Source organism: Polypterus senegalus, chromosome 9, assembly GCF_016835505.1.
Source record: "Polypterus senegalus isolate Bchr_013 chromosome 9, ASM1683550v1, whole genome shotgun sequence".
NCBI classification, from domain to species: Eukaryota; Metazoa; Chordata; class Cladistia; order Polypteriformes; family Polypteridae; genus Polypterus; species Polypterus senegalus.
The window spans coordinates 47,517,578-47,545,200 of NC_053162.1; the positions used below are offsets into that span (position 1 = coordinate 47,517,578).

General features: G+C 43.3%; 1 protein-coding gene across 3 annotated transcripts in view; it reads right to left on the reverse strand.

Annotated features, from left to right (window-relative positions):
- Window positions 1-1,263: 1,263 nt before the first annotated feature.
- Window positions 1,264-27,623, reverse strand: part of LOC120535316 (oxidative stress-induced growth inhibitor 1-like) — a 42,040-nt gene continuing 15,680 nt past the window's right edge. Inside the window, exons 2-7 of one of the 3 annotated variants that reach the window (XM_039763079.1) lie at window positions 17,068-17,171; window positions 10,682-10,762; window positions 10,170-10,306; window positions 8,200-8,391; window positions 7,134-7,225; window positions 1,264-3,200 (exon numbers count right to left, since the gene is read on the reverse strand). In XM_039763079.1, the coding sequence (XP_039619013.1) occupies window positions 2,228-3,200; window positions 7,134-7,225; window positions 8,200-8,391; window positions 10,170-10,306; window positions 10,682-10,742 (1,455 nt within the window). In that variant the 5' untranslated portion in view covers window positions 10,743-10,762; window positions 17,068-17,171 and the 3' untranslated portion in view covers window positions 1,264-2,227. Of the gene's footprint in view, window positions 3,201-7,133; window positions 7,226-8,199; window positions 8,392-10,169; window positions 10,307-10,681; window positions 10,763-14,369; window positions 14,757-16,737; window positions 16,833-17,067; window positions 17,172-27,623 lie in introns of those variants that run through there. The other 2 variants (XM_039763077.1, XM_039763078.1) reach the window with 2 other exon arrangements.

Consider the following 27,623-nt stretch of genomic DNA (forward strand, 5'->3'; position numbering starts at 1 on the left):
ACATCTTTACCAAATACATGAATCATTATTAAGAAATGAAACTTTGCAACTGATGAGAAACCCTGGCCTGTTCGACAGCAGTGTCGTCACACTGAGCCTGACATTCAGGACGACCACAGCGGGCAAAACAGTTATGACATCTGCACTCATTCAGCATTTTTCTGCAATGTCGTGTGCCATGCCGTCCGCCATTGTAGCTTTTTATTCCGAACAAAAAAAATTGCAAAAATAGCATCTTTACTACATTTGACTTCCCAAAAGACGTCACATTATGGGAATAGAGCAGGAGCCGCCACATTGACAAAGCTTCCCGTGAAAGTGGCACCGCGAGGTAATGTTTTGATAGTTTTCAGTGTTCATTTGTGCAAAAGTAAGACAAACATTCAGTCATAAATGATGGCGTGTTGACTCTGGACACTCTTAAGATGTCTGAGCTCTCACACACAACTCACTCGAAGACCGATTTACTAATGGAGTTGAACATCAGAAATAAAACCGGGTGTAAGAGTCAAAGGATTTCAAGAATGCAACGATGATTATTTCTAACATTTACGCACACTTTATTTTTCATCATTTTTTATCTTTATTGATGTCACCCGATTGTGTTGGGTGACACATTATTGTATTTTACGACTATAGATGTCCCAATTGTGAATCTGTGGTGCAGTGATGGTTCTGCTGCTGCCCTCTCGGTAAGGTTTGTATCCTGAGTGGACCCTCTGCGGAGTTTGTGTCTTCTCTCCATGTCCACACTGGCTTCTTCTCACAGTTCAGTGACATTTAGGTGAGCTGGACTGGCCCTGATGTCTCTGTGTCTGTCTGTCTGTTCACCCTGCGATGGACCGGTGCCCTGTCCAGGTGTTATTCCTCTCCTGATGGTTCCTGGGATAGGCTCCAGCTGCTCCGCACTCCTGCCCAGGGTAAGTGGGTTAGGAAGATGGACGGATTGGCACTATGTGTGCAAAGAATAGAATAGCCAAGTTAAAGAAATGACGAGTGACAGACTGTTCTGCTCTTGACGTGGCCCTGATCACAATGGTAAACGATCAAGCAGCTTGACAGCAGACCCCAACTACTCTTGAGGGCACCAACACCACCAAGCTTGCCACTCTTTAGCGCACTCCACTCATGAGAACTTTAAAACATTGTGCTTAAGCTACAAGAAAAGAGACGAGGTTCTGTGGAGTAGACACATAAAATGACAGATGAGAACCTCCAGCAGTTTAAAGAGGATTATGAATTTCAAAACACATTTTAAATAAATGCTTGAGATAATTTTTATTAGAACTAGTTAAATCACAAACACTTGACTAAAAATATTGACCTTTTTCACAGACAGAAACACTTTCCTTCGTATTTAACGTACGACGATGACAGCATGGAAACATTTGGATACATTTTCTTCAAAACATCGAAGTCATCGTTCCTGAGCCAGCTACAACTTTCAAAGCATTAAACGTAAATTGACGGCAGACCAGAAATGGCTGAAAACAGAAATCTAGAACCTTTCATTTTTTACAACTTTACTTCTTTTTGTTTGTTTACTCTAAATGATAAGGATGACAAGAAAGTTCCCATGAACCAACTTCAGTGTTTTTAGGATTTTTAACAAGAGTGTCAAACTTACCTAACTTGTCAGCGTGCCGCACACACAATGTGAATTGAGTCAAATCAAGTCCAGGGAAGTCGGAATTGTGTCAATCTGCCATAAAATTCTTAGTCCCATTATAATGCTTGATCTCGGGCTATACAGAGAAAATCTAAAGACGCGCTGAGCACATCGAGATTTAGACAGGCAACATGGAAACGGCTCTTAACTGAGTGCATTGTTAAAAGAGATCTGCACTACAGAAAGATTACACTAGCAATAATTAAACAGAATGGAACGTAACAATCCCAAGAACGTTTTGGCAGACATGAACCACCAAATCTGGAGGGTTTTTAAAGGGTCCCCCCAAAAAAAGAAGAAAAAAATACACACAATATAATATTACACTTACAAAAAATCCTTCCGGTAATTTTCTGAATTTGCTTCCCACTGAGGAGGAAGTATATAAAAAATAATCCTTACAGTTTTATAGATATATTAAAATACAATAATATGTATAAACAATAACACACACGCATAATAAAGTTTGTGTGTTACAACAATTTCAATTTTGAAATATTCATTACACTGATATGACATTTCATTTGAAACGTTATTCCAAATTGTAACCAACCGCAGTTACCTGACAGTCTGTACCTTCCTCTTCTTCACTAAAGAGGCAGTAACCGCCAACGCCCCACCCTGCAGAAAGCGCACAAAGCTGTCCCCCGCGAGCGGCCCCATGGCGTACAGGCCCGGCTCCTGCAGGCTCTCGTACGTGAAGGGGTGCGTGTCTATGGGGTTGCGTTTACAGTTCACCTCATGCTCTTGATCAACAGTTAAATGTTTTCCACTATTGGCCAAGAAGGAAAGGTTAGGGTTTGATCCAATAAGGACAAATGCCATTGAGATTCGGAAGACTTTCTTTCCCTCTTTTGTGCTCTCAAGGACGCATGTCTTGTCTGAAGAGAAGCTTTTCACATGGTGGAGTGGGAAGCTCCTGTACCCAGAATAACATTTACAAGGAGGACAGCACTGCTCTCTCATCATCTGGTGGACTTTGTGGTACTCCGGGTACATCATCTGAGGAAGCTGGTTGAAGATGAGACCCAAGTCATTCAAGCCTCTACGAAAGGTGTGAAGGACTGGAACATTTCTGTGGTGGGCCAGTAGCACTGCATCTGCTGCTGTCAGGCCTGCCCCAACTACCAAGATAGGATCCGAATTTGGACCGAGTCTCTGCTCTTCAACAGCGGATTCTAGATCAGAGATCTTGTGGTAGACAAAAGGGAAGTCTTCCCCATCCACTCCAAGGTGGGCTGGGCTGTCATAAGTACCCGTTGCTAAAACCACATTCTCTGCATATACACAGAAAGGGGTCTCTGGTGCCTCCTTGGACAGACAAACTCCCTTGATCTCATACAACTTCTTACTCAAGTCCTCAGTAGAATGCAGACTCAGAGATGTCCTCTGAAGTGAAGACAAGTCAACTGGCTTGACAGAAGTCACCAAAGTCCCACTGGCAAAATATTTCTTCAGACCCATGACCTTAACATAGTGCTGATAGTACTGGGCGACATCTTTGGTTGTAGCTCTGTCGTTCCTTAGGTTCCTAAAAACAGAATTACAGCTATGAACATCTCATTCAAACAAGATGAAGCACCGAGGACAGGCAAAGAATAGCAGAGACACCAGCAAAGGATGGGAAATGTGAAGAGAGGAGTAGCAGGCCATGCGCACTGGACTGAAAAGTTGATTTTTTACGTAATTTGGAATGTGACCGATTAAATCCAAATTCAGTTATAAACCCTTTAAAAAATGTGTCTGTAGCCAAGACACTGAAATTAATATTTTTTCATTAAAGTATATTTTTTTTTAATTGCAAGATCTTATTAAAGTTAAAAAGACCTGGCATGATTTGTCAATAAAAGCTACATTTTCATCAAGATGTGTAAATATTTGATTTGCGCTTTGTGTGAGGTATGAACAGTCAAGAAACAAAATGCAAAAATCCTGTGCAGCACAGGCCGGAATTCGAGGTTCACAGCCCACTAGACGTTTTAAGATGCCATATTGTGCTTTTATATGTGCAGAATTCACATGTAGTTATGTGGTGAGAAAGATGTATATGACGGTCACAAGTAATTATGTCTGTTACACATAGATGCATACTGTACATATAAAAGACAAGCACACTCTAAATACTAATGAAGATGAACGAATGACACATTTGTAAGTTGTATATGAATACTGTGCAAGGTATAGTAGGCACTATGGCGTTAGGGAGGTTAGGGCCGCTGCCTCATAGCTCCACAAGCTCGCATTGGAAACCTCACCCGTGTGGAGTTTGCATAATTTCCCAATGTCTGCCTGTGTTTTCCTTTAGCTCCTCCAGTTTGTCTGCACATAGGATGAGTTGGTGACTCTGAAGTGACCCTCTATGAGTGAACTTGGGTGCACACAAGAGTGTACCTGGAAATGGAAAGAAGTGGGCGTCTTTTATTGGTGCCCATATAGGTCTTCTCTAATCGAGAGCTTTTACTTTAAACCAGCATACACTTTATACATAGAGGTATACACCACTAATGTCTGTCTGGACAACGTCCGACCACATATACATCGGTGGTTGCAGAAGGTTATAATAGAGAACAGAAATCCCAGTCAGAGAACTGGATGTAGTGGACGTAACCAGACATAGCAAAAACAATGGCTTCCTGTACATTATAACTTCCTGTACATTATACGTGTACCTCATGTCTCTTGTATGCAAAGCAATTGTGCTGCAAGGCGTATAATAGTACAGCAAATATATAACATATAATATAGGTCTTGATAATAAACGCCTACATTACTGGCTTATGTATGTACTGTACTGTACTTTCTAGGGCCAGGTATTGGCACTGATGTCCCAATTTGATTCTTTATCTTTTTTATCTTGACTGAATTAGCATGGGGCGGCACGGTGGCGCAGTGGGTAGCGCTGATGCTTTGCAGTTAGGACACCCGGGTTCGCTTCCCGGGTCCTCCCTGCGTTGAGTTTGCATGTTCTCCCCGTGTCTGCGTGGGTTTCCTCCGGGCAGTCCAAAGACATGCAGGTTAGGTGCTTTGGCGATTCTAAATTGGCCCTAGTGTGTGCTTGGTGTGTGGGTGAGCACCCTGTGGTGGGCTGGCACTCTGCCCGGGGTTTGTTTCCTGTCTCGCACCCTGTGCTGGCTGGGATTGACTCCAGCAGACCCCCCGTGACCCCGTAGTTAGGATATAACGGGTTGGATAATGGATGGATGGATGAATGGATGAATTAGTGTGCGCTGATATATTTGAAGTGGTGGCTTTTTTTAGAGATTACTTAACCATGCACAGAGAACATTAATATAATGTAATAAATTTCAATAACACTTTATTTGGAGGAAGTCTGCATAGTGTCTTCATAACATATTCATAAGCATGGAATGACATTTAAAAGAAATACTTGAACAGTAAACATCAACATTTGGGTGATGTGGAACAAAATACCATTGCTCTTTTTTAGAAAAAAAATATACACACATATATATATATATATATATATATATATATATATATATATATATACATATATATATATATATATATATATATATATATATATATATATATATATATATATATACATATATATATATATACACATATATATATATATATATATATATATATATATATATATACACATATATATATATATACACATATATATATATATATACACATATATATATATATATATATATATATATATATATAGCAGCACTATACTCATTTAACACTCATTCAAAATTCACCATAATTTAACTATATAAGTATCACATATTATTGGGGGGCTCCTCATTTTAATACAATGCAATTGCATCTACGTTATAAAACATCTGAATCATCTTGCAAATAATATTATAAATAATAAAATATTGTTTCTTATTTAATAAATGTTAATGTTAAATGTTATTCAATAACCTACTCATGTGTTATAAATCTCCATCTAGACACCGTTCAACTAAACTGTTAGCCAAATTTATTCTCCTACTGGACATTTAAAATATTCTTAAATTAGTTGAAATTACAGATACAGCGGGAAGACACACGTCTTTCTATAACTCTACAAGTTACATATTGTTCAGTTGCTCACGAGTAGCAGTCATGATAATCAGTCGCGAAAATGTGTCCTCACTGTTCCATCTCAGATTTAAAACAAGGATCTAGAACCGATGCTTGTTGACAGCAGTGTTGGGATGAATTTAAGATAAAAGAACCATGACCACCATGACTGAAAACGCCATCAATGATCCATACAGTACAGCTAATGCAGTTACCTCACATCAGCTGCTTTCTACACACGCTCATTTTGGCATTGCAAGCTGGCCGGGTAAGGAGCACTGGAAACTTTTTTCGCTGCAGCATTCAGCGTTAGCCATGTGCTTAAAGAGAAGCAACGTTTATTGGACTTGCCAGCAGAGCAAACTTTGATTGATGTGGTCATGCAATGGAACAGCACGTTGGAAATGCTAGAAAGGTTTTTGGAACAATAAGCAGCCAGCCAGCCAGCCGGCCAGCCAGCATACTGTATATGCAGTGAGGTTGCTCCTGATGTGACTAGCATTCAGCGCGCTTCTCTGCTAGCACAACCATCAGAATCTGCTGCCCTGGATGTTCAGCTGTCACAAGTTAGGGCTGCTGGAGCTCAGGGGCAGGGTGCACATTATCTGTGTTTGCAGAGGTAGATGTCTGTATCCCCTCCGCCCCTTCCCGCAGCACAAAGTGAGGACCACTCAAAGTAAAGCGCATTTTCTGTAGAAAACCTTAACAGGCGCATTAGCAACATTTACTGAATTGGACGTGAAAAATGAAGATAAGCAAAAAATCTACATATAGTAATTGAGCAGGATAGAGATTCACAAGATCGATCTCGAGACTTTAAGAATTGATATCGAATCATTTAAAAAAAAAAAAAGATCAGAAAAATCAATATTTTTTTCCCAGTACTTTCTATCGTTATTTTAAGGTGAACTTTTCCTACTTACAAATAAAAAGTTTACTGTATAACAGTGTATGCTTCAAGCTGTGGCAGCAGCACCCAATCTCATGTAGTGTGTCTCTCTTGTTGTACTGTAAGTACTTCTATTGAAAATATCAGAATGAAGTGAATTATGGCTCTCATGGCTGAAATACAGTACTGTATGATTGCAGCATCTTGGCTACTTAGTCAATACAGGTATATTACAGTATCCCATATACAGTACCTTTACCAAGAACGGTCTATAATATGGTGTTCACATAATGTTTTATCTTACAGAACACATCATGGACATTAAGAGACAAGTATCTGTAAATATATGATATGGTGACTCCTCATATTCACTGTAATAGGCTGCCATTAATCAACTTCAGTTTTATTCAATTCACTTTACTTTTATACAGCACCCATGACGTTGTGACATATACAGTATATTATATTATTTTCAATAAACTTCAGTTCAGCTTTTAAAAATTTTGCCATCTGTGATGGGTTTACCTGCCCTTTCTTCTTATCCAGTCTCTGAAGTTTAAACCTGGAAGCTCCATCCATTCACCAAGACTCAACGTGGTCATCGAACCGTCAAAAGACTGCAACACATGTAAATGTCAGGAAGGTCACTTTCAGAAGTATTAGGCTCCTTATTACACACAACAATACGTACAAACTAATAATGCACATTTATTGTTGGCTTTTACATAGGATTGGGAATGGCAGCTGAACTTTAGATAGATGTGCCTATTCTGCCTTCATCGTTTAATGTCTGCTGGTTTATAATTTTGTTGGCTTCTGTTAGTCATGACAAAGTAAGATGAGATGGGATCCCCTACACCTGAGTAGGCCTCGGATATGTGTTGGAGAATGTTGTATTTAAACATAATTTAGTTACATCACTCATTACTTACAAAAATGTTATACAGTTACTTATTGTAAAATGTTACAAATAGTGTTACGTTTGCATTACTTTTTCTACAGAACATTTCAGTAAATAACATCCCCCTGAAGGTTAACTGTATGAATGCTGGCTGCTGCACCACCAGATCACACTCCGTCTATAACAGATAGCTGGATTAAAGTTAAATCGAGCCCTGCAGAGGGTCAGCGTACTGCCCACTGCGTTTGCTTCTTGCCTTACACCCAGCGGCACTACGATGACCACTGGCTTCCTGTGACTCTCAACTAGGGTGAATGAATGCACAGTTAAATGTACACTTAGAACTTTTGTTCAGTTCTTCTGACTTGCTTGTACGGTGGACACGTGCGTAACCTCTTCCTCATGAGTTGTCACCAGACGGCTGGAGTACATGCACGATATTACACAGTGAACAGTAGAAAATGTGCAATGCTTCTGTAAAATAACTTGGCTTTTTTTTTTTCTCTCTGAGTGGCAGAAATAAGCTTCAGTGGTAATACAGTAATGCAAGTATTTTTACTTTAATAAAATAAGTACAGCATTAAGATACTTGTGACTTTAAAAAATAACCTGACTACATAAAGGACGTTACTTTTAACATGTTACCCCCTACACTGATAATGACAGATAACAAAGGAGAATTGAACTTACATGCCAGGAGCCCCCAGGAGGACCTTTGCCCAATACCAGATGCTGGATATGATCCTTGTGATCCTCCTTCCATGTAAGCACCGAATCAGCTGTTCCACCAAAATCTCTGTCTGGTCTAACTAGGGAATCAAACAGGACAGCCATAGGATTCTGGGAGCGGCCCTCCACACCTTCTGCCAGATACTCAAGATCCTGAGGAAACAAAAAAAAAACAAAAAGTTTTCAAGTTGTTGGCAAAACACCTTCTAAAAATATCCAGCATGTATAAACCAAACACTGCATCCTTCTCTGACTTCCTTTTCTGCTGAAGCGTTGCACAATTTAACAGCCATGAAAGTCCACTGAAAGAAGCAAATGTTGCTACACAAAAAATGAATAAGGGATTAGGTCTTCAGCTAAGGTAAGTGAAAAAGGCCACAGATATTTATAGGGAGAGCTCTGTGAGCGTCCATCATAGACTGTACTGTTGAGTGGCAAGACTGACAAATAGCTAAATATGTGCCTATTTCGTAGCAACGTGACTTAAAATTCTAAGCTCGACACAAACATGAAAATGCGACTACACTAGTTAATTAGGGTGCATTTCCATTGTGGCCACCATCCAAAAAGAGTTTACATTATAGAATGATAAGAAAAAAGACAGATTAGGACATGCTGAAGGTCAGAGATATGATTTAGGCCAATGGCCTTTTGGGTTCAGCGTAATGCCACCAGATCACACACTGCTTGATGTATTCACGCACGCACACACACACACAAGGAGGGAATGATCACAGGGACAGTTTAAAATACACAAGTCCACAACAAGCCCCTAGAAACAGGACAAAAGCTTCCCTTGAATGGCAACTCTAGCTATTTTACTGTTGCAGGATATACTTCTGGGATATTAACACTTTGTGCTGTAAGCGAGACAAGACTGAGAGCAGGTGATCCGAGTGTATGACATCGGGGTTCTGTCACTTTTTTTTTTTTTGTTTTTTAAAACTACAGGTAGTCCCCAGGTTACAGACATCCGACCTATGACTTATGAACGGGGCAGCAGCTGCGACGCATGCACCTCAGTAACTGCCGCTCCGTCATCTTCAGCCTGGGGATGCTGCAAGCGGTGGCTGGATGGAGGGCGATATTGCTACTCGCGCAGTGTGGTGTCCCTCGGGCAGCTCCCGGTGACCCATGGTCCATAGTCACCGGGGCCACAGCTATCTCTCGTGTGCAAGACGATGGTTCGCTGCCAGCCCACTACGCCACCGCAGCTACTGCTCCTGACTGGATACAGGTTGGATGGAGCAGAGGGGGGCGTTTCACTTCCCGCCCAGCACACACGGCTGCCCCGTTCATTCTGGGTGGGCAGCTGGTAATGCAGCAAGCGGTGACCTGGTTGTGGCTGAACGGGGCTGTGGGGGGTAGCATTGTAGTGTGCCGCAGGTGGCTGCCTGTTGAATGGGGGCGGTGGTGGGCGATTCACTACCAGCCTTTGGCCACACTGTGTTTGTTCTCGGTGGGCAAACGCTGCAGACAACATACTGCAGTGACCGCCCCTCGCTGCCCCCATTCATTCTCAATAGCAAGCCCGCTTGTACTGTTACGCACTTAGCAGGAAGTTGATCTCGTCAGTACACCAGATGTACCTTCCTGCTGTGATAGCGTGGACAGTGCTGTGTAGAAGAGCTCATCGTAAACTTTTGTCTTCACCGTTCAACAATGTCTCTGAAACACAAATGTGATGCAAGTGCTGGTGATACAGTAAAGAAGAGAAAAACCATCACCATGGAAAATAAAGTAGAAATAATAAAAAGGTCAGAGAGGGGTGAAACTCCCTCATTCATTGGCAGAGCACTTGGTTACAGTCGGTCAACAACAGCATTTATTAAAATAATGCACCTGTTCCGACTACAAATTCAACTTAAGTACAAACCTACAGTCCCTACCTCGTGCATAACCCAGGGACTGCCTGTAGTTTGGGAACTTACCTGATCCAATAAAGGGCAATCGCCTATCTGCTGCAATTTCTTTTGGAGAATCGGGTTTGGGTGGACAGCTCCATTCTTAATGTAGGGTCTGTGACCCGAGAGGATATACGACAGGCAGATTGCAGATGGCCCATTTCCTATACAAATTATTAAAAAAAGATTTTGTTGTTATATTCACCTTCATGGTATTGTAACACAATCAATCCTACAGTTTTCCTGTTGGTATACAAGCTGTTTAAGTGAGAAGTTCACAGTTATAGTCCAACGTCCTAACAACTACGCCATGCTGTCTTTGACGCCCTCCTTCTCCATAACTGTATGCATCACCCTCTCCCTTTAAGTTGTTCTTCCATCTCTGTGCAAAAAATTAGCATGAAACCATGCATTACATTATTAATGAATATGATAAGAAAAAAGAAAAAAGCAAAGCCCTCTCTCATTCTCAGGGGTGTTCTCCACAAAACATGAGAGTGTCACTCATCTGCTTCTTACAGGACCACAGGCTCACGTACCGACTATCACCACAGGCAGGGCAGGCTGGTCACTTGTCAACTTCTTCATGTCAAAAGACATTGTGGGCGATTTCTCACTTTCTGGAAATAGAAATGGGACATTTGTTAGAAAAGCATTCTCCTAGGGCTTTTCCCCAAACATAATTCTCATCTTACTACAGAAGGTTCTGGAGGCCACAAGCACCATCCTAGGACTGAGGTAAATGATTGGCACGTTTTACGACTCCATTGGATGACATTGAACCCAGAAATAAATTGAGCGGTTGGTGTTTAGATCACCCTGGGAAATCATTAACTTGCCACCAGAATGATGCAAGAGTTCAAGGCGGAACATCAGAAATATCAAAGATATGCGGACCTGTGCCAAATGTGAGAGAATCTGTATGGGGCCTTCGCTTAGACAAATATTTCAGACAATGGCGTCCTTTCATCAGGCCCTCTCCAAATAGTTCAGACCAGCCCAGTGGGTTCCCATTTCTAAAGAATCGTTCTGTTCCTAGTTCTGAGTGGTAGGGTGTATGATCGGCCATGGGGCTTTGTATTTCGTAGGAGTCTTGAAAACAGAAGCAGATATAACAGAGAGCCTTGTGCTGTCTGTAAGGCACTGTGGCACACGGATGAAGAGCCTCCATGGGGTGAGGGATTCTCATTCCAAGGTCAATGTCTTTCAAGGACATAGAAATTTAACCCATAAAGAATCCACCTAAGCCAGGCTGATAACAGATTAATCAAACAAAAAAAAAATGGTGCAGTCACTGCCAGCTCTAAAGTCTGGGCTGAGAAAAAGAAAATCTTCAATGTCACTTGCATAAAAGGTGGCTGCAAAATTCTACAGAATATTCATAAGTTACATTTCCTTCTACCCTCCCAGTTATTCCCTTCATCCAGATTCTCAATCCATTCATTTTTTTACACTTATTTGTACTGATGCCCCCTTTAATGGCTTACTTAAGGTGGTTGCTGCCCTTGTGCCCTCTTCCTAATTTTCCAGTCCCACTGATGCCCTTGTCTACAATTGTGATGTGAAATAAATACAGAACTAGTCCTGGAACAGTTTGCTGCTTTCTACATCTGCGTCCTTTTCAGTTTTGGGTCAGCGTCTTACAAAATTTAAAAACATACGTCTAAAGAGAAGCAGGGAATGAGAGAGCTGCTCAAGCTCAAGAAAGCCGAGGCTAGAATGTCATGTGCAAAAATAACTTGCTTCTCTTTTCCAAGTTTCTGCTGATGCCAGGTCAGCTGCACTTCCCTCTTGTGGAGTTTGAAGACTGGACACACAGCCCTGAGATACAGATGACCCCTCTCATCAGCACACAGCGACTCACGGGACATCAGCCTTGATCAGCTGCATCACTTTATCCTGCTTGTGTGGATGGTCACTTTCATGGTTCACCCAGTAAAATCACAGCTTTCACATCTACCCGTCGCTCCTCTTAAACAGATGATTAATAAGGTTGGCACCTGCTACATGAGAGACCTGCAGCTAGTAACTGATGGCTGTCATTACAAGTAACGTCCCACGTCCCCCATATTGCCCATCACTGATTGTCTCAAACACATTAGGCTCTAATTCAAACAGAACCATTGTGTTGATGATGCTGTATTTACTGTCTAACAAGTAGATGCAAACAAAATATTAGGAACAAAAATACGCAAAACGCACTGAAACAACCACAAGGCTTGTTTATCAAACTTCTCATTGACTCATCTAAATTAAAACAAAATTTCATTATGTTTAATATTTTGAAACTGACCCTCTTTTTTAACCTGTCAGCACCAGTATGTTACGAGTTCTGTTCATATATTTATTGCATCAGCATGCCAACCTACCATTTTTGTTAAATTATCAGTTTATAGATCTACATTTTAATTGTGGTGACCTTACATTTAGTAAAAAGCTACCTAAGTGTAGAAGTGATTAATCTTAATGCAAACTCTGATGGCTGACAGGAACAATATCTGAGGTAAGTGCGTCGCCACACCTTCCTGAACACTCGTTCTTATCTAAGGATGGATTGCAAATGGAAATGGTGAGAGTCTCACAAAGATCAAATGGCTGAAGCAATTTATTCCTCCATCCACTGTAGAACTCACTTAACCCAGATCATGTGGTCTGGAACGTACCCAAGGGCAGCACGTCTTGAAAGGCGAGGGACAACCCTGGAGAGGGCACAGACATACAAACTCACAATCAGCCACGCTGGTCTAGTAAAGAAATACTATCTAACCTTTAAGTCTTTGGGAAGTAGGAGAAATAGCTGGCTAAAAACACATATGCACATGGGGAGAATGTGGAACCGTCAAGCAGGAATTGAAGCCCAGGTTCCTGGAGCCGTAAAGCAGTGGCACTAAACAACGCATCACTCGCCGTGCCGTCCTGAAGGGATTCCAAGCTGCCTTTTCTATTCAAACTTTGCTTTAAAAACTCTCATAATCTTTCAGTCCTATCTCCTTAATAAATTTAAAGTATGTAAACATAATGTTTATAAAATGAAACTCGTATGGGTTTTTCCTGAGAGTTTGAATTTCAAAACCACTTCTTGTTATGCTATGGGCAGACCTACAAAATGCTTGGTCATGCCAGATGGATGAGGTGTTCGTGCCTGCCAGTTTTTAAGGCTTTACCAGAGGTTCAGGATGTTTCAGACCTACTCAAGTGGTCATTTCCAGTTGATGAAGGATATGGTGTTTGCAGCACAATCAAAATATAAAAGTGTTTGAACGTATTGAGCCACGTCTTTGGCACCATCAGAGATTCATTACTTTTCTTGTTGTCCACTCTGCCCTCTGACTTTTGAGAGAGCAAAATGGCATGTAGTTTTGAATAAACACCCTGACATCTTGGTAGGCAAAATAAGCAAGATGCCAATTTAAATGCATAGCTGATTAAAACAAAGATCGTTATTTTCCCATACATTAGCTACTGTAAAGGCCGGTATTCTATCCAACCACGCAACCTATCGAAATGTGCCCCAATGCTGTTATGTACACTTGCAGTATACACTTGTTATATAACAACACTCAATAAATAAGTTACTTTAAAAAACAATTAATTAAAGCAGGCCCTACTGCCATTATTATTTGTCGCTTTAGGTATTAGGAACAAACATATCCAACACCTCAATCCAATGCTTTTCCCATTTTAATCCCAGTATTTGTTCGTCCATTAGAGTTGCGATTGTTAACTGAACATGATTGGTTTGTGCTACCTTAGCAATAAAAAAAAAACCGTTGGCTGATGGTAATGCCATAAAAATCTTATGTTCATTTCGACGTTTTCACTTTTACATATTTGCATGCGTAACATATTTCCTCATGGCAGCACAAATCGTCAGAACTGGGTGCAAAATAAGAAACACATAAGACGCCAGTCCGTCGTAAGGCTCAAGCGGCTGATTTAGGACCTTAGGCATGGAACCAGAAACGGACAGAACAGAATTTGAACCCAGGTCTTTGTGGCTATGCTTACAAACACGCACACCCTCATCTATATACTGTATACGGTACATACCGTAATATCCTCTCCACGGTTTGTTCAACCTTGCGCACAGTGCACATCCAAAACCATGCTTTGAACTAACTAGGTTATATAAAAAGCTTCCTACACACATAAGTACAGCTTAAATAATTTAAATTTCCCAAGACTCGAGCAGTGATCGCTCTGCGTTAAATACTGTAATGGATTTACCTGATTCGAAGTTCAGCTCGCTTCAGTAAGCTCCTTAAAGTGCACGAGGTCCGCTGCTCACGCCGGCTTTATTACGTCGCCTTCGCAGACTGATCTAGAAGGCTAACTGGCTGGTTCGCTTCCCGATGAGGCGGAGTTAGTGATACTGTATTGCAAGCATGATTCAGCAAAGACCGGCGTCAGCTGACAAGGCTTACATAAAACCTAAAGGCTCACTGTAAGGCTTCTCGCTGCTGTGTCAGCCTTCGTGACTCCATTTGCTACAGTGCGGCCGCCCACATTGTTCGGTTTCGTTTTATTTCACATCAGGTTATGTTTCCAGGACATGGTGCCATAATTATACTGATCGTTAACTAAAGGAAGTGAATTTATTTACACGCTTTTAATTAGACTGCTTAAGTAGCGTATTTGATATTCATTTCAGTATAATTTGGCATCATTTTTAACAAAGCACGTGTATGCAAAGAAATGTGAACGTCAGAGCTGAAGCAACGGGGTACAGGAAAAAGAAAGTAACCGGAACATCTTCGTAAAACTAATAGGACGATTATCTAACTTGAAGATGGGCGTGGCCTAGAAAACGGGGTAATTTGTACCAGTGGCGTCCGAGTTGATCTTTTCTCTAAATCGTATACAGTACTTGGATATTAATTTCGATAGGCCGCCCCTGCTCCTCTTGTTCCTGATTAATGGCGAAACCCCCAAGATGGATTCCCCTTCCATCCTTACTAATTTAATTTGATTAACACACGCATCCCCATTTCCCCACTCCCAAACTCTTCGATTTTATATACCAGTAGCACCGCGTGGGGAATCAGACCATGAGATCTTAGTCCACAGGCGCCTTTGCATTGAACTCGGTTACAATTTCAGTGACAAGATCGGCACAACGTTAAAACAGTCGACACTGATTTTCGTGTGTTTCACAAAATACCTCATTATGGAGAGGGGGCTTCAGCATCAAGGACTGTCACTGAACAGTGGCAGCCGCTCACGGACCAGCGTGTCGCATTACAGGATATGCCAAGGTGTCTTCACACGCTCCACGGGACAGCGAGTCAAGGGGCAGTATGGGCCCCTAATGGCTCAGGACTTTCATTACAATAGCCAGTGGCCATATACTCAAGTGCAGTTGCCGTTACAGCAGCCATTTTTTTCTGCTTTAAAATTCGAACAGCATTACACCACAATATTTAATGTTTGCAATTAAACTGGTCGCAAGGCATAATCGCAGAAAAATAAAGAGGTGTACAGCAGCCTGCCGTTGATAGATAGTTGTAGAAAACTGCAAGATTGTTTGCTGAAGCGCCTAAGTTTTCTTTGTCTGATTAATTATAAGCAACGCCAAGTGATGCGGGTTAGTTCTGTATGACAGTTAATTAAATTGTAACTTACTCTAAATCTTTTTCTTTTTGCCCAATAAGGGGTCGTGCAGCACATTTCTGTAACAAATTCTCCCCGTTTGAAAGTATTTTTGCCGTTTTTATTTTGTGCATGAGAAAAGGTGAGTGTTTAAAGGTCACAGAAAAACTAATTGCCTTCACGTTTTGCAGAGTGTTGGGGTCGCGGAGCACGGACATCGGACATGGGCTCAAGCATTGGGAGTACATTACTGTATTGCTACGTTGCCACGACGTTCTGCCCCGTCACACGCTAATGGCCCGACCACTGGTCAGCCTTCACTGGCCTGCCTCTACAGAACAATAGTCCGCCCCACAGGCCGATGATGTACCATAGAGGAAAACGAGAAGAAACTTTGAAAGTCGACTACGTGATTTTTTTAGGTTAGCTAACTGCTATATGCCTTAGCCAGTTTTGACATACATTAAACAGAAAAAAAGTCAAATTATTGGCAGTACTGACAATTCCAAAAAACTTATTGATGTTGCTATACTCAGTCTCATGCTTGCATATTAATCACAGCAATCAAAAATGTACAAGCACACAGTGCGCCTGAGGTTCTGTGGCAGACAGAACAGCTCATTGTGTGACTTAGAAATCAAACACTGGTCCCAAATGTTGTTTGGAAAAATACCTAAGATATAACTCTTGTATAGGAAAATATTCTAGGCCTGTATGAACTCCCTAGCGAGCATACCCACCCTGCTGAGAGTCTTCAATGTCAGTGCCATAAGGTTATACAAAATATCTTAATCATCTGTCAATAAGCAACAGTTATGTCACTATCTGACAGGTTCCAAAAATGACACAAAAAAATCAAACTAACTAAAGAGAAATTTTTGGGAAATTGTAATAAAAGATTCATTTTTTAAACTATAAATTAACCTATTTTGTCAGAGATAACAAAACAATTTGTAAATCATTGACATATTCTCATTCTCTGTTGACCGTTTTTAAAAATGTATACCTGTCACAGTATTTCTAAAAGCGATGTTAAGGTAAAGTGCACAATGAAGCAGATGTTCTTGGTCGACAGAAAAGTTGATCATTTCTTGCTTCTTTCTGCCAAGAAGCAAAACAGGAGAAAAGAGCTTACTGGCATTGACCGAAGTGTGGGAAGGTAGTACTAAGACAGTTCAGCTTTACCATGTCTGGCCATATGGGCCTTAATGTACAGTGTTCTTGTGTACAATAGGTTGTCTTTCTTTATAGTCATGTATATAATATCAATGTAATTTCCTAATTGTTTAAATTATTTTCAGGATGCATTCTAGCTGTACAGGATTCCTGGCCATACCTATTTTTGCTGGTGTTACACTTTTGAGGAAACTCCAACCTGCCTCTATAGAATAGCCAATAAAGAAAAGAAATGTTGACCTTCCCAAGACAAAGCAGCTGCACCTGTTAAGAAATGACAAAGATCATGAAAAACAGTTTTGGAAGTGCCAAGGAAGTAATAACACCATGTCTAAAAAAAGAAGCTGGGACTTTCTAATCACTGTTCAACTAAAAATCTAATAACTGGAACTTAATTACAAATTAAAATATGCAGTAATGAATTCTGTATTTTATCATAACCATTTAGATTTCATTTGATAGAATCATATAACGTACCAATCAGAGCTCTGGCACCATTTTGATTTTGTTTCCACCTTTTCATACTAAACCCATTTTCCTTTATGGCCTGCTGTAGATAAACGCAACGCTCTGCCATAATACGCCTATTTTTCAATTATAGACTGAACAGTGCCAGATGACAATAGTTTTCTGTTCCTAATTCACTTGATAGAGTCCCCCCCAGCCACATGCTAAAGCAAATGTGAGCAGATGCATTTTATAGGCACTGTTTTTTAAATAGGTTGTACATTTTTCTTATCTTAAATCACTAGCATGACTGAATTTTAAAAATAATAGCATAATAGCATATGCAAAACTCATACCACAACTTGTTAATATTCTGGTGTCATATTTTTTTTAATTGGCGAAAGAAAACTGTCTTTAGGTGACCAAATGAAGATATGAGGTAATAATGAGGACAGTATAATTAAAACACACTGAACAGCAGCTCATTTTCAGCACTTTAAACTTGGGCTGGAAATTAAGTTGCTAGGCATATTTATTATTCCACCACAGTTAATGTCTAAACCTGGCCTGTGTTAAACTCCCTGGCCCTGAATCCTTGACTAACCTACTCGTACGCTTCCCCAATATATTGGTACAGCTTCTGTTCAAATGAAAGCCATCACAGTAGAACAGGTGCCATCTTTTCCAGACAGAATCGCAACGTCCCATAAACCTATACTTTCCTAACCTACACCAAGGTTCCAACAAATATGTGAAATGTTTCAATGTCCTCAGTCTTACCAGGACTGCTGTGTGGCACAGGAAGACCTTCAGAATCTACCTTGTCAATTCTGTACTTCAGCTTGGCACTTACCTCTTTAATATTGACAGCAGAAGTGATAGCCATGCTGTTCTAACATGGACAATGACATATATATATATATACAGTATATATATATCCACCCTTACAGGGAAATCCCCCACCTGTGGACCCACTGTACACGGGCGTCTGCTCCTGGAGCGACCACCACTACCACCACCCGTCTCTCTTTTTGTGGACAAGCTTTGAGATGACTCACTGGTTCCTCATACCTGCTTAGCATCTCAAGAGTTTTCAAAGTCACCATCCAGCCCCGTATGGTCCTGAATATGGTTTGACATTTACAGTTCTGGGGTTGATGCCAGAGAACACATTTTACTTGCGTAAAAATGGCCAACCTAGCGCTACCTCAACTCAAGGAATGACTCATCCAAGTTACACTACAAAGGCTCCATCATCAAACAGAACTTGCGTTATATTGGCCTCATTCTCAAAAATGGTACAGTATTAGTAAATTTAATCAGCTCCCTTTTTATTAAAGCACATATTAACAATACATTGTTTAAAAAATTAAGTATTGATCTAAATGAACTATTGAAGTTATTTAACCCTGTAATATGCTCATCTCTTGATTGCTTGTGTCTTTATTTTTGATTACTTTCCCCTTCTCCCGATTGCTGATCTACGTCAGGGGTTCCCAAACTCGGCCCTGGGGACCCCCTGTCGCTGCAGGTTTTTGTTCCAACCAGCTTCTGTTTTTAATTGGACTCCTGGGCTAATTAAGTGAAGTGTTATTTCTGAAATTCTGTGCTTTGGGAACAATCTAGAAATTAGAAAACTAAGTTTGGTAAAAAAAGAGTATATATTTTTATATATATATATATATATATATATATATATATATATATATATATATATACACACACATACATATATACACACATATACATATATACATATATACATATATATACAGTACATATATACACATATATATATACATATATATACATATATATATATATATATATATACATATATATATATATATATATATATATATATATATATATATATATATATATATTGTCACAAGAACGAGACATTGACAGATAAAGAGTTGGGGCAGCCACCCGTATATTGTGGTATCCTGGCTGCAAAAGTCGTTTTCAAAATACAGAGCACTGAAGTGCACACAACCGAGTCCAAAACAAGACTAAAGAAACAAAGGAAAAGGGGCAGGTTTTAAAGGGGAGACAGGAAGTGAGGTCGATGGATCCGCACGTGGTCTTCCACCATTGGCTCAGAGTCGGAGGTGACATCAGAGGGACTGGAGCTGGTGTGGCCGACTTCCATTGGCTCAGTCCCGGAAGTGATGTCAGGTGATCCAGGTGAAATCCCCGGGATGGTCTACAGGCAAGGGAGAAAAGAGTCAGTGCACTCTGCCACACCCCGCATGCCTCAACTGCCTTCACTCAAGCCCTTTAGCTGCCTCCCATGCGCGTGTGTGACAAGGCCCCCTTAGCCCAGACCCGACGGGTCGGGCGACTAACCGAGAGGTCGGAACCCGAGAAAGAGCATCAGCGTTGGCGGAGAGCCCGACGATGAACGAGCGAAAACTTGTACGGCTGCAGGTCAAGAAACCACCGGGTGACCCGCTGGATTCGACTCCTTGTGGAGGGCCATCCACTGTAGGGGTGCATGGTCCGTGACAAGGGTGAATTCCCGGCCCAACAGGTAGTACCTCAGCTGAGTAATCGCCATTTAATCGCCAGAGCCTCCCTCTCCACCGCAGCATACCTGGTCTCCCGTCCAACAGTTTCCGCTCAGGAACATGATGGGGTGCTCCACACCATCGACGCTTTGGCTCAGCACGCGCCCAGGCCTGTGTCCGGCGTCCGCCTGGAGGATGAAAGGCAAAGAAAAGTTAGGTGCCATCAAAACAGGTGTGGACGTAAGGGCCTGCTTTAAGTCACTAAATGCAGCCTGTTTTTCAGTCCATACCACAATGTTCGGGCCCTCTTCTTTGTTAAATCAGTCAAGGCGCGCTTCTCCAAAACCGGGTACAAACCGGCGGTAGTACCCGCTAACCCGAAAGGCTTGGACTTGCCGCTTGGTTCATGGACGGGCCATTTCAGAATGGCATCAATTTTGGAGCACTGTGGCCTTACGGTACCCACCCACCAGGTAGCCTAAATATTTGGCCTCGCTTAATCCAAGAAGCATTTCTTGGGATTAATCCGAGCCCGCCTCACCAAGTGTCCGTAATACCGCTTGGACATGCTGTAGGTGTTCCTTCCATGTGCTGGAATAGATGACCACGCCATCCAGGTAGGCAGCACTGTATGAGTTATGAGGTCAAGCACTTTGTCCACCAGACGCTGAAAGGTTGCTGGAGCCCCGTAACCCAAATGGAAGGACACGATACTGCCAGTGTCCGCTAGGGGTACTAAACGCGTTTTTCCTTCGGAGTCCGTTAAAGGAACCTGCCAGTACCCTTTCGTCATGTCAAGTGTGGTCAGGTATTGAGCCTGTCCAAGCCTCTCGAGGAGGTCGCCCACGCGTGGCATTGGATAAGCATCAAATTGGGAGACTTGATTGCCGACGGAAGTCATTGCAGAACCTCCAACTTCCGTCAGGCTTACCGACGAGCACAATGGGGCTGGACCAGGGACTATAACTTTCCTCAATCACACCTAGCTCCAGCATGCGCTTGATCTCAAGCTCCACTTCAGCCTTTTTTGCCTCGGGAAGACGATACGGCGTTCTCGGACAACAACCCCGGCTCTGTCACATGTTGTGCTCAATCAGAGAGGTCCTTCCGGGTTCTCACTGACTACCTCCCAACGGTCCGGATAACTGTTTCCAGCTCCTGCCGCTGTCTGGGACTTAAGTCCGTGCCGGGTTAAGGTCGTGTGTGTGAGCGAAGAGTGAGCGGGCTGGCCGGAGGAGGGATCGGGTCCCTGTCCTTCCACGGTTTCAGCAGGTTCACATGATAAACCCGCTCCTTTGGCCGACGCATTGGGTTGACTCACCAAATAGTCGACCAGTCCCTTCCTCTCCTTAACTTCGAGGGGCCCTGCCAGTGGGCAAGCAATTTAGAGTGGGAGGTAGGCACTAGGACCATGACCCGATCTCCGGCGGAACTCCCAAGAGACGTGCGCGGTTGTAGTACCGGCCTGTGCTGCTTGAGCCTCCTCCATGTGACTTTTAAGGACAGGCGAATTTTTCCAAATCTATCGCAGAATGCGCGATATATTCCAGTATGTTTGTGGAGGGAAGAGCCTCTTCTTCCCAGCCTTCTTTCAAAATATCTAATATGCCCCGAGGTTGTCGCCCGTATAGTAGTTCAAAAGGGGAGAACCCCGTGGAGGCTTGTGGGACTTCCCGATAGGCAAAAAGGACGAGGGGGAGGAGCTGATCCCAGTTCCTTCCATCCTCGCTGACCACCTTACGCAGCATTTGCTTGAGAGTTTGATTAAACCTCTCTACTAATCCGCCGGTTTGAGGATGATACACCGAGGTCTTTAAATGCTTTATTTTCAGTAATCTGGCAGTCTCCTTGAACGTTTCCGAGGTGAAGGGGGTCCCCTGGTCTGTCAAGACTTCTTTGGGGATCCCCACGAATACCCCTAGTAATTCCCCGCGATGGCTTTAGAGGTAGCTGAGCGCAACGGAACAGCTTCGGGTATCGTAGCGTAATCCACGAGGACTAAAATGTACTTGTGTCCTCGGCTGAGGGCTCCAGGGTCCCACCAGGTCGACCCATTCTGTGGAAGGGAACGCCAATCAGTGGAATAGGAATGAGAGGAGCACGGTCCCTCCTAGGAATTTGTCGCAGTTGACACTCCGGCAGGAAGCGCAAAAGCTTACCTAACCTCCTCATTAATTCCTGGCCAGTAGAAACGGAGCTTGATCCGCTCCAGAGTTTTTTCGGTGCCCAGGTGGCCACCTAGGAGGTGGGCGTGTGCTAGCTCACAGACCTGCCGCCGGAAGGTACGCTGCACTAGCAGCAGCCTCGCCTCCTGCCCGCCATGCATTGCTACACGGTAAAGGAGGTCATTATCTAGCACAAAGTAGGGGCCCTGTGGCATCGACTGATTAGTGCGCTGGCCATTGACAAGGACCACTGCATTTTTTACAAACTTCAGGGAGTCATCATTCCATTGCTCCTTCTAAAAGAAGCCGGCGCTTTTAAATTGGAACCGCAACACGGAGAGAGGGTCAGCGCCGACCTCAATGGGCGTGGTTTCCTCCGCTCCGCCGCGCGTTGGTGGATGACGGTTAGCCCGCGACGCCCGGAGTTGCCACGCCAGTCAGGGCGACTGCTTCGCTCTCTCTGCCGGCTGATTACACGGCGTGGAGGCAGCTTGAGACGGGTTATCTCCGCCCATAACGAGGCCCAAATTAACCCCGGGAGTGGTATGTGTCTCACCGCTTTGATTTTAGACCAGTCCCCCTAGTATCACCGGGTGTGGAGGATCAGGTAGGACGCTACGGTGAGCTTACTTAACTGACCCTCCGTAACTGATGACACAGCGGCGGACCTGTACCAGCGGATGTCTCCGTGGACACAGGTTATACCGGTCTTAAAATTTAGCCACTGTTGCGGTTGCACAAAGCGGCGGGCAACAATGAAATGTTGCTGCCGGAGTCGAACAAACCTGTGAGTCTTGTGTCCGCTGACGATCACCACGCCAGTATGTGGGACCGCCAACGGATTAGCCAGAGCACACCAACCCCTCCTCACCCTCCACCTGCATTCCTCCTTGCCTCCAAGCGGTTTGCGCGCCCGCGGCCCCGCGGACGCCAATACGGGCTCCGGATTGTACAGGGTGGGGCTAGGTCTTGGAACGTACCCCGCTGAGTTTGACATGAGGACGGTTCTGCTCCCCTAGAGTGTGAGGCCGCCCTCTGCGTCTCCATAAGCTCTATGAGCTCAGACATGTTCTTGAACCGCCGCCAAACCGCTGGGTGAAGCCACGGGAAGCGCTTCCAGGAGCAGATAGCAAGCTACCTGCTCTATTATTTGGTAGGGCGTGTTTTAAAAGGGCCGTAGCAAATGCCCTACCATTGCCCATAAGGACCAGGCTTGTTTGTTGGTTGGCGCTCAGGGTCCAACCTCCATGTTTTATTTTATTCACCTGCCAGTCTGGGGCACCCCTAGGTGGTAAATGGGGCTTTGGTTTCGCAGGGAGGCAGGCACTCTCCCCCAAGAGAGCATACTGAGTCCCTTTGCCTCCCCCCCAGGGCAGCCCAATTCTGTGAGCCCCACCCGCACACTCCCTGGCCACTCCAGATGGGCTAGTTATGAGTGCCGGAGCGGAGCCCGCACCGGTCACGCCAACCACGGGCACCCTCCCGCCTGAATACTCGCCCCGCACGCTCCCACCTGGGTATATTGCAGGTCCTGTCCCCTTCTCCTCCGGGACTTCTCCATCCTGCCGGCTACGCCACTGTCACAAGAACGAGACATTGACAGATAAAGAGTTGGGGCAGCCACCCGTATATTGTGGTATCCTGGCTGCAAAAGTCGTTTTCAAAATACAGAGCACTGAAGTGCACACAACCGAGTCCAAAACAAGACTAAAGAAACAAAGGAAAAGGGGCAGGTTTTAAAGGGGGAGACAGGAAGTGAGGTCGTATGGATCGCACGTGGTCTTCCACCATTGGCTCAGAGTCGGAGGTGACATCAGAGGGACTGGAGCTGGTGTGGCCGACTTCCATTGGCTCAGTCCCGAAGTGATGTCAGGTGATCCAGGTGAAATCCCCGGGATGGTCTACAGGCAAGGGAGAAAAGAGTCAGTGCACTCTGCCACACCCCGCATGCCTCCAACTGCCTTCACTCAAGCCCTTTAGCTGCCTCCCATGCGCACGTGTGTGACAATATATATATATATACATATATATATATACATATATATATATATATACATATATACACATATATACATATATATATACATACACATATACACATATACACATATATATATATACATATATACATATATACATATATATACATACATACATATATATACATACATATATATACATACATATATATACATACATATATATACATATATATATATATATATATACATATATATATACATATACATATATATATATATACATATATATATATATATATACATATATATATACTGTATATTAAAATGTACTAAGCAGCATTTATTTACTAAATAGTGGGTTTGATGCTCAAGTAGTTGCAGCCGTTCGTGGTTTGGTGTTGTTTGCCTGGGTGTCTGCTCTGCTCTGCTCATTTTTAATTGTCATTAATAAGATACAACGAAGGGAGTAAACAGAGAGGGCAAAACATAATGAAATCAACAAAAGAGAGTTCAGCATTTAAATCTATAGCAAAAACAGAAATATTTCCATTTGTCTTATAAATGTAAAAATCATGCTTCTGTGCTTTTCTGAATGTAGAGTAAGAGAAAAAAACTAATTAAATGATATCAGTTGTAATCAATGATTATAACTAATTATGAATCTGGTTGAAACAAAAACCTGAAGCCACAGTGGGCCCGCAGGACCGAGTTTGAGAATCCCTGATCTGGGTGACTGTTTTCCTATAACGCGATGCTCCCTTTTTGTTTCACACCTGGTGCTGCCAAACACGCCGTATTTAAAGAACGTGTTCCTAGTTTGAATGAATTGTTATGCTCCCAGTCTTGTACTGGTCTTTCCCTGAAACTGCTGTGTAGTGCTTTATCTAAAGGTTATTTTTACACCCCAATTCCTTCTCACTAAGGAAACATGCCTATTCTTAGTAGTCCTTACGACGCTTGTCATTTTCTTGCTGTTCTGAAGTCTCTTACTGCTTGCACTTTTCCACTTCACAAACAGGCTGCAAAATTTAAACCCAATTCCCTTTTCAGGATACAGGTGAAAATAATAAAAGCAAAGACATTTTTCATGATGTTTTGTGTCCGGTTTAACTGCAAACATCACATATTGTAGTGTAATGCTGTTTGAATTCAGAAAATAAAATGTGTTATAATGCGGCTGTCACAACACAACAGTAATAAATAAATTCCCAGCTCTGTGGCACTGCTTCTGTAACCGCAGCATTAAAGTGAGAGTTTGATGCTAACAATCTGAACAATTTTCTTCTCATCTCTTATCTCGTTTTTCTAAAGTATCTGAGTGTGTTGAAGGTTACCAGAGAGCAGCATGCTTCTGAATGTGCTGGACGACATTCTGTTCTACTTAAGTTTTAAACGATGTTCATCAGAATGCTCTTCCCTCGTGATTTGCTTCGAAAAACTCTATACAGCAATTAATGCCAACTGGTACTAAAGTCAGGCTTATGAAAATGTGCACCTTTTTATTTACTTGTTGAGAGTTCTTTCACATTTTTATCTTCTGCAAGAAACCTTGACTTCTATTTTGATTCTTCCTTTCTTACTCAACTCACAATAACGTTTCTTACCTCCACCTCCTCAAGATATCTCATGCTTGCAGATTCCTTTTTTCTGATACTAGGGAGATTGTCCATGCCTTTATTAAATCCTGGATTGACTTCTTTAACTCTAGTGGCAGGTGCCCCTTCTTATCTATTATGTCAGCTTCAACTGCTTCATATCTATGTGGCTGAAGTTCTCACTCAGACTGTTGTTTATTTTACATTTTCTGTTCAAAAAGTGCCATTTCAGTATCTGTGAAGCACTGCATACATTTAAAAGGTGCTATTTAAGTGCATTATTATTATTATTGACTTCATTTTGAGCTTGTTTTTTCTCTCCACAGTCAACAGTTCAAACTGTTCATAACTCTGATGGGGCACATGGATCCCACTGAAAAGGAGACTAGCAGAGGCTCATCCTATTGAGCATGGCCGTGATGGTGATGTAGATGCTCTAGAAGCCACCAGTGCTGCTTGATTACAATATTTAGAAATATGGGTGAACAAAGCACCTTGGGAACTATTAAAAGCTGAGGTCAGGCAGCCTCAGAAAGAAATTTGGCATCATTCAAGTCTCTGGTCAAAGGAAGAAATGAATTACACACAGAGATGGTGACTGTACATCATGAGCTAAATATTTTTAAATGGCAAGTCAAGAAGGGCTGCTAAGCAAGACAGACTGACTTTCAACAGACATTTGACATCATTGTGATGTACGATAACCACTTTTACTATCAGAGGTGCCTTCTCAAGAGAATACATTTTCCATAGTGAAGTATCCAATGAGATGGCATGCCTGCTGGGTGCGTCACCAGCTCTTATGTAACAGGGCACATGTCATTGGTAGGAAGGGAACAACTATGGAAGAATGCAAGCAGCAGCCTGCAGAGGACAACAGAATGGGCTTTATATTTGAACATATATTTATTTATTGTCAGGGATGCCAGGGGCAACGACCCGGCCGGGACACCGTGAGGGACCGGAAGAGGGTCAAAGCCCACCCTGGATCACGTGGGGGCCGCCTTCCTGGTTGCTCTGGGGGCCACGGGTACAGGGCATGGAAGCTCCACCCTGTAGGGGCCCGTGGCCACCGCCAGGAGGCGCCCCAATGCCTTGGGGACCTGTTACCTCAGCACTTCCGCCACACCAGGAAGTGCTGGGGGGAAGAATTAAAAGGGCGCCCGGAGAGCTGCCGGGAGAACAGCCGGCACTTCCGCCACACTGGGGCGTGGCCAACGAAGGAGTGTTGGGAATCACCTGGAGCTCATCCGGGAGGATATAAAAGGGGCCGTCTCCCTTCATTCAGGGCTAGAGTCGGGTGGAAGAAGGACAAGGCAAGAAAGGAGAGTGGAGGCGGCCCGAGAAGAAGGCATTTGTGTGGCCAGGACTGTGTGTTGGGGGTAATTGTGCACTAAATGGACTGAGTCTGTGTGACTTCATTGTTGTAAATAGTTTGTAAATAAACGTGTGGTGGTGATTAAGAACATGTCTGCCTGTCTGTGTCCGGTTTGGCTCCACATCTGGCGTAGTCGGCAGGATGCTCCGCCTGTTACAAGGCGGGGACCTGTAAACCAAAATTCTGTTGTGGACGACCCGACGCAGCAGGGGACCCCATTCACAGGTAAAGGAACCCCACGGACCGCCAGGGAGCCGTCTTCCCCTGTCGCTGGCTGGTGGCGTGCATGGCATGACTGCAGCAGTCTCTGACAAGCGCGGCATTGTTGGAGGCGTCCGGGACGGCATTGCGTCCAGAGAGGCCACGCCGAGGACGTTTCCTCGGTTGGACGAGTCCGGGGAGGTGAGTGCCCTGCCTAACTGCAGCCGGCCCTTGGGGACCACGTGTGTTTTTGCTTTTCCAGGCAGGGACTTCCCGGATCCACATCAGTGGCGGGCGCATGCCGGTCTGCGGGGCTCCGGCAGCATGGCGGCAGCCGTGAGGGCTGCGGAGAAGGAGACGCTGCAGCTCGAGGGGCGCCGGCAACAACAGGGCTGCCGGCAAGCACGTCGCCACCGCAGAAGGGGAGGCAAGATG